This window comes from Leptonotus elevatus, chromosome 6 (assembly GCF_054856555.1).
Source record: "Leptonotus elevatus isolate MCC_2025b chromosome 6, RoL_Lele_1.0, whole genome shotgun sequence".
Classification (NCBI taxonomy): Eukaryota; Metazoa; Chordata; class Actinopteri; order Syngnathiformes; family Syngnathidae; genus Leptonotus; species Leptonotus elevatus.
This window is the reverse complement of record NC_141244.1, coordinates 3,676,656-3,688,261: the sequence shown is the minus strand read 5'-3', so window position 1 is coordinate 3,688,261 and position 11,606 is coordinate 3,676,656. Positions and strand designations below refer to the sequence as shown.

The 11,606-nt window shown below is 42.3% G+C and overlaps 1 protein-coding gene across 1 annotated transcript; it reads left to right on the top strand.

Annotated features, from left to right (window-relative positions):
- Nucleotides 1-4,681: 4,681 nt before the first annotated feature.
- On the top strand, nt 4,682-11,401 carry ncoa7a (nuclear receptor coactivator 7a). The gene is made up of 7 exons (XM_086077884.1): nt 4,682-4,834; nt 6,269-6,428; nt 7,128-7,277; nt 7,597-7,749; nt 7,842-7,937; nt 8,029-8,102; nt 10,664-11,401. The coding sequence occupies exons 1-7, from the start codon at nt 4,809-4,811 to the stop codon at nt 10,800-10,802; spliced, it is 798 nt and encodes a 265-aa protein (XP_085934010.1). The 5' UTR covers nt 4,682-4,808; the 3' UTR covers nt 10,803-11,401.
- Nucleotides 11,402-11,606: the final 205 nt, after the last annotated feature.

Here is an 11,606-nt window from a genome sequence, read left to right as displayed (position 1 = left end):
TGACTTAACAACAATTGACTTACCACATAAACAATTTCAATCTATACTTGTAGCCCTTACTATCGCAAAAAAAACAATTCTTGTTAACTGGAAAAATAAACAAACTTTGAATATCGACCAATGGTCTAACCTCCTCATAAATCATATTTTAATGGAAAAAATATCTGCCTCAAATAAAAACCAAATGTCAAAATTTAAAGAAACATGGTCTACGTATATAGAATTTTTTAACCTAAACTTGGATTTTAATTCTGCCTGTTAGCGAGAGCCACAGCAGCGTTATAACTTGCATTGATGTTTCTGTATTAGGCAATTTGTAACTAATGGTTGTGTTTCTATAGTCAGGAACCCGGCTGCTGCCAGCGGGATCGAGCGGATTCACCTCCGATGGGCACCAGGGGTTGATATTCGGATTCACGGCATGCCAGTGGGTTAATTCTGTGGGTGCTGTCCCCCCTGGCGGGGAGTGGGCGGGTCTGCCCCTCTGTTGGCTGCTGGGTGGCGGCTGCGTCTTGGCCGTTCCCTGGGTCTCTTGGGGGGTGCTGCGTTGCGGGGCTTTCCCTGGTGTCGGGGGCGGCGCCGTTCCGGCGCGGTCCGTCGCTCTGGGCCCGGCGACGCGGTTCGGGGCCTGTGGGCCGCCGGGGTGCCCGGTGGTTCCCTCTCCCCTCCCCCTTCCTCCCCCTTGCTGCCTCTCCCTCCTCGCCTCTCCCCGCCCGTCCTCCGCCTCCCTGTCCCCTCTCCCTCGTCGCCCTTCCTCCTCCTCTCCCCCTCTCCTTGCGTCCCTGCCGCTGCCCCCTGCCCTTCTTGTCGTCCCCTTCCCTCCTCCCTTCCCCTTCCCCGGTATGCCTTCCTTCCCCTCCCCTGGGCCGGGGGCTCCATCCATGGCCCGGGTCTCGGTGCTATGGGGGCCGGCGGGGGTGGCTGGGGTTTGGTGTCGTGCCCGCCCCGCTCCGGTGGGCGTCCTGACACCTCGGGCGGGACCCAGTATCCGGGGGGCGAGCCCTATCGCCCCGCCGGACGGGTCCCATATGCCCGCCGGGGTCCTGGTGGGGTGGGTGGGGGCTTGGTGGGCCGGTGCGCCTCCTGCCCCCGCCCGGTTGGGGGGGGCCCCGCTGGTCACACCTCTTAACTCACTACACTAGGTTTGCACAATACACTTTTATAGACATATAGGGCACATAACACACTTTGGGGGGTGGGGTAGGGTGGAAACACCGTCTTCACCCTACAACTCCCCTCCAATTTTAATACACCACACAACTTGTGGGTGGGGGGGGGGCTTGTGGGGGTGCCATCGGTTGGGGGCCGCAGTATAGAGCAGTGCTGCGGTCCCCTGTCCGTGTCGCCACCCCCCCCCCCCCCCCCCGCCCTATCTATTTTTTTTAATGCACCACATACACTCAGCAACATGCTTGGGTGGCGGGTGGATCGGAGCGTGGGAATATCATTTCCATCGGCTCCGGTTCACCTGCTCCTAATTTTAATGCACCACACACACACACTTGTATATACACTGGGTGGGGTCACATTCACGGTTTAGGGGTAGAGTTCGCCAGTCCGCGAGCTGGCGGACTCAGTAACAGGGGTTAATTTTCACAAAGAACGCTGGGGTGACGACCGGGGCCTTCCCCCGCTGGGCCTGGGGTTCGGGGGTGTCGGCCGCCCTCCGGTGCCCCCATCTCCCCCTTCTGCCCCCGGTGTTCCGTCCTTCCACACGGCGGGGGGTGGGGTGGGCGCGGCTGCCCTCTCCGCTCCGCTGTCCGGCCCCTCTTCGGCGCCGGTGCCTGGGTGCGGGTGGTCCCCGGGGGCTGGGGGTCGGGGGTTGGGGGGCTGCCGGTTGGTCGGGGTGGGGTCGGGGGGGGCGGCTTTGTTGGGGGGGGCGGTGGTGGGGGTTGCGGGGTGGGGGGGTGCTGGGGGTGGGGGGTGTCTGGGGGATTGGGGCCGTGGGGGCGGCTGGGGCTGGGTTGGGGTGGGTGGCGGGGGTGGATGGGGGGCGGGGGGTCGTGGGGGGGGGGCGGGGGTTGGGGGCCGGTGGGGTGCCTGGTGGGCCTGCAGTGCCCCGTCCTGCTGCGTTGGGCCGGGGGCGCGGGCCGTGTTGGGGCGGGGGGCGCTCCTGCTCCTGGGTTTGCTCTCCGGCCGGTGGCCCTGGTGGGGCCCGGGGGTCGTCCTTTGGCGTTGCCGCGGCCTGGGGGGCCCTGAGGTGTTGCGCTTGCTCTGTTCCGGCGGGGGTCGACGGCTCCCCTCTTTGGTGGAGATTTTCATGCATGCCAGATCCACCACACCAGCATCTACCGAAACTCAGACACAATCTGTTTCCTCCTCAGGTTATTGAATCGGTGGAGGCTGGTGTCTGCGGATCTCACGCGGCTTCGTCTGTCCTTCCTTCCTTTTCTCGGTCTCTCCGTTGGTCTCTTGAGGCCTCCCTGATTTTATGTTTTTTGGATTTGTTGGGGTCTGGATGTTTCTTGGGCTGGGGAGGAGTTCTGGTGGGGGGTGTCTGGTCGGTGCTGGATTTCACCTTCCTTGGTTTTCTTCGGTCCCCTCGGGTCTCCTGGTGTTCGATTTAGGTGAACGGTATGAGATTTTTTTTCTAATAGGTTTTCTGGTGAGCTAACAAATACACACACGCACGCACGCACGCACGCACGCACGCACATACACATACTCACCCACACACACAAAAAAAAATGTATATATATGTATGTGTATGTATATATATATATATATATATATATATATATATATATATGTGTATATATATGTATATATATATATGTATATGTGTATATATGTATATTTAAAAAAATAAAAATAAAAATAAAAAAAAAGAGCAATGATGATGACATTTCCGAATGAACAATACTGAGCTCTTAAAGAAAAAAAAAAAAGAGAAAAAAAAAAAAAGAAAAAAAAAAAAAAAGAATAACTCAAACTAAAATTGAGGGGAAAAAAATTTACCAAAATAAAACAAAAATGAAAATGCTTTTAAATAAATGAAAACTATCTGAAACTACAACTTGCGTTAATAAAACTATCTACTTATATAACTAGCTAAATCGAATTACAATATAATTCATATTTATAAAAAAAAAAAAATCCTTTGTTTTTGTCATTGTCAATATCATACATGAGTTTTGGGGATTAATTTCAAATATATGTATTTCTGTATTGCTGTGCGTCCGTACAGAAGAAGGAAGGTCAAACAGCTGTTTGAGAATTGTAGCTTACTTTACTTTATTACACAATAATTAGTTGTCGTTTTTTGCAGATTGTTTCAGGCATTCGTTAAACATACAAAGTGATATGATAAGTTATTTGAAATCACAGTAGATTCACTGAATCGAAATAGGCTGTTAAGAAATGCAGTGACTGTAAATACAGCAGACAAGGAGTAAAAATGTTGAGTATTTGTTAAGGAATCCATGGTTGGAATGATCAAAATGTAAACAACTCACATTAAACTCTAGCAAATTAGTGATGGTCAACATGTTGCCACTAAATGGTGGGGAAATAGTGTTTGAACTTTTGTACACTAATATTTACTTTAGCAGCAGATAAAACGTGAACAAATACACGTATCTCTCATAGTCCCATCCCTACGGAAAATCCTGAACCTTATATAAGGTTTTAAAAAAAAAAAAGACTTTCAGGCTTGCACTCTGAGCTTCGCCTTACTGCAGACCGCAGCCCCTCCCTCCTGTCTTCTCCAACAATATATCATTTTCAACCGGCCAATTTTTTTCAATGCTTCCTTTATATACTGGGTCAGCCTGAAAGTAGGACAGAAAGTACTGAGAGACTGAGAGACCCCCCCCCCCCCCACCCCCAATAAGAATCAGATGTGTTCACACAGATGAGTGCGGATTACATAGTATGTCTTTTTTTCTATAAATAAAATCCATTTAATTTGTGGTTGTTGTTGTTTTGAAGATATACATCTCCTGTCATTCCTAGTTCACATGATGCATCTGTGTGAATACCTGTACTTTGATTTGATGGTGAAAAATCAAGCACAAGTATTAAACTGTGACTATTATCTTTCTATGTCTTCTTATTGTGAAATCCCCGATATAATGAATACATACATAAGTCTGGGAGAAAAAAACAAAAGGGAGAAATTGACAAATATTCAGTCTATCAGCATTGCCTCATTCTGTCAGGACTTGGCTGTAACACTTAGTTCTAAGAGTTGGCATGGACAGTGGAAAGATCCATGTTTAAAGACCCACTAGGAACACGAAAAGTACTAGATCCAGAAGAGTAGAGGACAGAATTTTTTTTAGGAAATTACGAGTGTTTGTTGGACATGTCAGATTGTTTCTGCTGTGGTTCCCATGAGCAAGGCATCCTTTGAGGGTTTTTTTTGTTTTTGTTTTTTGCATCTTCTTCATGCTAAAATGTGTCGCCTTAGCACATGCACATGCACATGTTGATTCTATAAAATGTAAAAAAAAACTATTCAGGATTGTTCTTTGTGTGATACACTCTTGCTTTGCAATGCCACTGTATCCTTGACACATTAACTCACTGAACTCCATGTTAAGGATAGTGTGTCAAGTTAATCACTAACATATGTTTCCAGCCCCCATTGTGAAATGCTTGAGGAAAACGATCCAAGTACAGCTTTCAGAGGGAAAGGGAGGGTTTATGGTCTAAGGGGCTTAACTCAGCACTGGTCCAAAGGTATAAAATAGGAGCTCCCACACAGGCACAGCGTGGACATGCTATTCCAGCATTGAGCCTCCAAACACCATCTTTTGCCTTCTTCTCTTTCCACACCCCCACCATCTCTACTTCTGCAGTTAACCATGGGAGTTGCCTACAGTGTTGGAGAGTGAGTGAAGAGCTTATTTGAGGATACTGAAGACATTTTTGATGGATTATGAATACTTGCATGTGTGCATCGAAAGAACATCCCAGAGGGAGATATTTTTGTCACTGCATGGTAGTTGCAGAGCTGATTTTACAGGATGACAATTGCATGCATGTGTCAACCAAAGAGCTTTTTTTGTTATTGTTATTATTATTATTGCGCAAGCAAAGTATAACTGCTGTAAAATGTTGCAATGATTCTTCAAATGTGTATGATTAATACTTAAGACGTTGCAGGCGTACCTCATTCTTATGAAATGTGCATGTCTCAACAAATATAGTGTAAGTTTTGCTTGAACCAGTTTTCGTTCAACAGACGCAACACTCTCATTGTTACTTTCACATTTGAACTGTAGTCACTGTAGTTTGATCTTTTTTTAATACTTTGTAATAAATGTCACAGCTAATTAATACATTATTGGAATTATAAATTTCATTGGAAAAAATACTTATCTGCATTTTAAGATGAAATATATATATGTATTTTTGAACAAATGCACTAACTGATCACATTAGGTACCCCGGCACAAGCTAATGAAATCCAATGCAATAGCTGAATCCAAAGTTCTTGTCTTGAGATGTATTAATAATGGGTGTCAAAATTAGTGCATTGATTTTGAGTTAATTTAAAGTTCCTTTAACGCCACTAATCTTGCGATTAATGACCACCCCTTATTGGAAAGCCTGTATTGGGGGAATTCCAGTTGAAACACAGCAGATATGTTCATGTTAAAATTTTGCAGTAATAAATATAATAATAATGCATATATTTGTGGAGACTGGGGTCAAGCTGTATTTTAGAATTTTTAAAATGTGCAGAATTTCACAAGTTACTTCATGTTAAAGATTAAATAGCTCTTAATAGGAAAAGAAAAATGCACTGAGCTGTCACCAACATTTTACAAATGCAATTAGGCCATCTTGTGGCAGAAAAATTAGCTCAACACAAATCAATATCACACTCTTTTTTTGACAGTACAGTACATCTTTTTAATTTTAACTAAATTTTTATGAATTATGACATTACTGTATCACTGACTAAAAGATGCCGCCATTTTTGTATTCGTTTAATATTTTTTCCCACTTTTATGTTAACGAGAATTTTAATCGCCTGACACCCCTAGTATTAATGAATAAATAATGAATTATTATTATGGTTGTAGTTTGCAATAGTGTAGATAAGTTGTATATATTTTGATTACCTTATTTAGCTGGACGAGAGAGCCAATACGTTATATGATAAACACTTGTTATCACACTGTAGTGCCATATAATAATAACATTCTGAATGTCATTGTATTGTGCAAGTGTACTTCATTTGTTTGTTTGTTTTTATTATTTGGATCATTCTGTGTTTTCTATGAGGTAATCAGGCCTAATTCTTGTATCTGTGTAGGGTTGACCACCTCTACACCTTCTTTGTTCAATGGTCACCAGATATGTGCACAAGCAGCAACAATAAGAAGAACAGCAAACCCCACTTTCAGAATCTGTGTCATGCAGGAAAGGGGCCTTCAAGTAAACAGCTAAGCAATGCTGCAACAACTAATTGGGGGGTAAGAATTTGCACAAATACATATGTTATGCTACATAATGTTTGTTTTGTGACATCGATCCATCATCACATAGAGGTTCAAAGAATAGGCACTCATACTGCAATTGCCTGGTGTGTCCAGCTGGAGTAGCTTTAGGAAATGCAATGTTGGCTTGACATTAATCCTAGCAGTTGCAACTCCCACTCTCTCTTTATATGGGCATCCTTTCTCTGACTACTTACCAGCATAGATTTGCACACACCCTTTCCTGGTTTACAGTAAAATGAAACCATGTAGTGTGGTAGCGCTAAGCCAATGAAATGTGCCCGCATCCTTTCTTTTCACCATTTGAGTGGCACACACGTGGCGGGTGCAGGCGGTTTGATTAAACGTGGTATAGCAAAGAACAGCATTTGACAAAGAAACCAGGAGCTATGAAGCTGTTACCAGACAATGTCAAGGTGTTTTACTTTGCCAGTAACCACATGGAGCCCTATGTTCAGGTACAGGACTATTTTTGCTGGATTTAATCATATTTGTGGATTTAACCCTATTAAGGAGGAAGGGGATAGTTTACAGTTTTCTTACCACTGATTTTACCATGTAAAGTATAAGTAAATGCGGAATGATGTGTTTGTTACATGTTAGCTGTTTCATTTTTGAGCTATGATGTGGGTGCCATCTACTTTAAATGGCGTTCTGCCTTTAACTATGTTCCAGATAATCACAGGAAAAGACCCAAAGCGCCGTTTGAGTCTGTGCAGTTCAGACTCTGAAACAGAGGAACCTGAGTACCAGGGGAAACTTAAGAATACTCTACCTGTCCTAAGTGATTATAGTGAGCTTCTGGACAAAAGACACCTGCTAAGTGTAAGTGTCGTTCATAGACATCAAATTGAAACAAGAGGCAATTAATGTAGCCTTTTCCCAATAAGTGTTTATTAAAAAATAAAAAATAAAATAATTACAAATATACTGATCTCTCTCTCTCTCTCTCTCTCTCTCTCTCTCTCTCTCTCTCTCTCTCTCTCTCTCTCTCTCTCTCTCTCTATATATATATATATTAATTTTTTTTATTTTTTATTACTGTTTATTTTTGTACTTTTGATTTTTTTTTTTAAATATATAATTAATAATAATTGTTTCTATAAGCAATGATGAGGTGACTGATTCCCTGTTTTCTTCACAGCTTGCATCTTACATGCCAGAAAGAACACAAGGCTATCGATGGCAACTTGTCTACAGCACTGCTGTTCATGGGAGCAGCCTAAAGACACTCTACAGAAATATGGCAGGTTTGGACAGTCCTGTGCTGCTGGTCGTCAAAGACATGCAGAAAAGGGTTTGTGTCTTGGCTGTATTATTCAGATGAGATGAATACACCGCATCTACTGTAAACACTTCACAATATGCTATCTGTCTGATGATCTTCAGGTTTTTGGAGCCTTTTCATCAGATCCGTTTAGAGTAAGCAAATACTGCTACGGCACAGGTGAAACGTTTCTTTTCACCTTCAACCCTGACTTCCAGGTACAAACTTCATTATTCAGTTTACCAACCTAAATTGTGAATGACCCTTAAGTGTAAACGTCCCATGTCTTTCAATTTGCCACTCATTCAGGCTTATAAGTGGACTGGAGAGAACTCCTACTTTGTAAGCGGCAACCTGGAGTCTCTTCATCTTGGAGGTGGAGGGTAGGTAGGAGTTACTATTGACCTTTTGCACGTGATGTCACCGCCCTCATGGGAACGCCCTCTCCGGGACGCTGGACGGCAAAATAACCACTTGTCTGCATTGTAACCATTGAATCTCGTACAGTGTAAAGTCCTTCATCTAATCAATGATCTCATAAAATGGTCAGATCTTGCTGTGCGGTCGGTTGTACAGATAGACAAGGCAGTAAACCAAATATTGATTTTTTTTATCGCATACCTACTAATGAAGACAAAAGATGTCGATGGATAGCAGCAATCAATATAAAGGACTGGCAGCCCACAAAGTATTCACGGATTTGTAGCGCTAATTTTTTGCGAGGTTAGTAGATACATGTTCATACATTTTACTAGTAAATGTACACTCTAATAACAGAGGTGTCAAATTACGTGTTTCAAATCACATTAAGGAGCCAGATAGTTAGCGTCCACTCCAACTGCACGTACACACATCTTAGTTTTAAAATGTACCTTCTTCAAAACTATTAAGTGCATTTGACTGTTTAATAATGGGGGATTTCGTCTTTGTGCTTGGAGTTTTTTACCCTGGAGCCGGCCGGAATCATATTCATGAAATGACTGCATAGCTTGGCACTACGATTTTTTTCCCATGCTGGTCAACATAACATCATCACAGCGTTTCAATATAGAACGGAATGTGTCAAAATAAGTCAGTTAGCGTGATCAACAAGTTTTACCTTTGCATTACAAGGTATATTGTCCCCCGGTGTGAGCGTAGCATCTCGTCCCAGAGACCGCCAGCGACAAGCGTTTAAATCAGCTTCGGTGTAAGGAGGAGAGCCGGTTAGACACCGGCATTGACTACATAATGATATAGGTCGTGCACTGTGAATTTCGGCAAAGTCAGCGATTTGATTAACTTGGTAAAAACAGCAGGCGACAGAAGGTAAGGGGCTGTTTCAAACTAGCAATCTCCAACTTAAGTTAAGTATGAGTCCCAACTAAATGTACAACTTCGACTGACAGGCGAACTTCGGTTAAAGTAGTAGATTCCATGGCTTCATGGGCAATAATAACTTTTTGATTTGTAAAAAAGTAAAAGTCACGAAGTCACTAAGTCGCTCCGGGTCACGTCCACTTCCATTCAACAATCATTTCCTTCCGCCGTCCGTCATAGGGCAGTCACGTGATCACGTGACGTCGGTGCAAATGGTCAATAGCTTATGTGAAATGTTATGAATCGGAGAATCACAATAGAAGAAACAAGACTGAATAACAAGAATTTTGACAGCTATCTGTGAGGTTTGGTGTTAATTGAGTCTGCCATTTTTAAATTTAAATCTCAGTTTTAGTCCAGTTCCAGTTAGTTTTTAACAGTTAGTCAACTTCATCACATTTTTATTTAGTCAACTTTTAGTCGACTATAAATCTAGCATTTTAGTCTTTATTTGAGTCCAAGAAAACATAATTTTATTCATCTAGTTTTAATCAACAAAAACTGTCATTGTTTTAGTCTAATTTTAGTCATGAAAATCATTTAATCCCTGTTTTTTTTGGCATCAGATAATTCGTGTCTAAAACTATTTCATATAAAATTTCCTATCATCTTTTTGATGAAAAACAACTTGACACAATTTTATTTTTGTATTTATTTTATTTTTTGCACTCACTCACACAAACACGCACACATACCAACATGGTCTCCCAGGCCGGGAAGCAAACCCACGGCAACCTGCATTGTAGGCAAGTGACGGTACCAATCAGCCACCTGGAGTCCACTTGACACACAATTACAGTATATCAACAAGTGGCTACTATGGCTCCATGCTACGAGCTAGTAAGTTAGCCAGCATTAGTTAGCGGTCGGATTACCATTATTTTATTGAATACGTTATAGACGTTGGATTCATATTACGTTATAACTATAATTTACGTCTTTTTTTTTCAAACCTTTTACCGTGAATCCACCTCCTGTCTGTCCCATGTGTTTGTGTTTTTTGCTAGCTGCAGATTTGAAAGGGGGTGTGTCACTATGTGTCACATGACACTGTGTCACATGACACTGTGTCACATGACACTGTGTCACATGACACTGTGTCACATGACACTGTGTCACATGACACTGTGTCACATGACACAGTGTCACATTGTCACATGACACTGTGTCACATGACACTGTGTCACATGACACTGTGTCACATGACACTGTGTCACATGACACTGTGTCACATGACACTGTGTCACATGACACTGTCACATTACAGATTAGCATAGACACGATTTTACAAAATCCTATAATTTTCGTCTCATTTTTGTTCATGAACTAAGTTGTCCATAGATTTTAGTCCAATTTTATTAAACTCGTAATCGTCTTCATTAGTTAACAAAAATGCATACTGATTTAGTCCCAGACATTGTTTATTAATGAGGGTTTTAGTCTAGTCTAGTCTAGTTTTCATACGAACAATGTGCATTCACAAAATTATTTTTGTTTAGTTTTTATTGATGAAATTAACCCTAGTGCGGTGTCTAAATATGAATTTTCTCAGGTCTAACCAGTAAATTATTATTTGCTTGTATAGGGGAGAATTCGGCCTTTGGATAGACGCAGATCTGTACCGAGGATCCAGTTTTTCATGTCCCACCTTCCACAACGCTCCACTCTCCACACAGAAGGACTTCATCATACAAGACCTTGAGGTCTGGACAGTACGGAACTGAGCAAGAACATCTAAAAAATATTGGGAAAATTATGAAAAATGAGTGTGGAAGCTTCCACCAATACAGCAGAATGTAGCCAGCAGTAGCTAAATGTGTGTTGGTGGCACCGAATGAGCAGGGCTGCTCCATTGCCTCTCAGCTGGGTGTTTCCGGTCTGTTGCCTTAAACTACTGCCTGCCATCACTGCAGTCACATCGACTACACAAAGCCTCAAAGCTCTCCATGCCTTCCTGTTTTTTGGAGAGCATTGCAATTCAAAGTAACTAAACCCGTTGGTTGTGTAAGAAACTTTTTGAAAGCAAAGCACCTTTCGGATACAAAGATGATAAATACTGTACTTTAACAGTCATGTTTGTGTGTTACTTACAACTGTGTTTACAGTATGTGGACCTGGACTGTTTTAGTTCACATTTACATAACCCTTTCAAGGGAAATTATACATGGTACAACCACTTTTATGATGATGTGCCTCAAAGTGGTTTGTTTTTACTACATGCTGAGTATCATTTGAATATCAGTACTGTACCAATCTGCATTTAAGAACTCCATTTGCTGGGGAAAGCCTATAAGGTCAGACAAAATAAAAGTTCAGAGTTTCATTAAGACAATATAATATCAGTGATTTGTGCCATTTGAATTGGAAATGTAACACTGTCAACAGTTGCTGTGTTTTGTAATGTTCCCTGTGACTTTTCTGTGGTTAAAATGTTGACAAAACATTTAATTTTTTTTATGTATTGTCTTTTTGAATTTGAGCATTTAAGGAAAATAAGCCATAAAGTGAACCAATTTATTTAATTTCTT

Coding starts and splice junctions, on each gene's coding strand:
- ncoa7a (XM_086077884.1), top strand. CDS start 4,809: ATGGGAGTTGCCTACAGTGTTGGAGA. Junction 7,938..8,028: donor CCTTCAACCCTGACTTCCAG/GTACAAACTTCA, acceptor CCACTCATTCAG/GCTTATAAGTGGACTGGAGA. Junction 8,103..10,663: donor CTTCATCTTGGAGGTGGAGG/GTAGGTAGGAGT, acceptor TTGCTTGTATAG/GGGAGAATTCGGCCTTTGGA.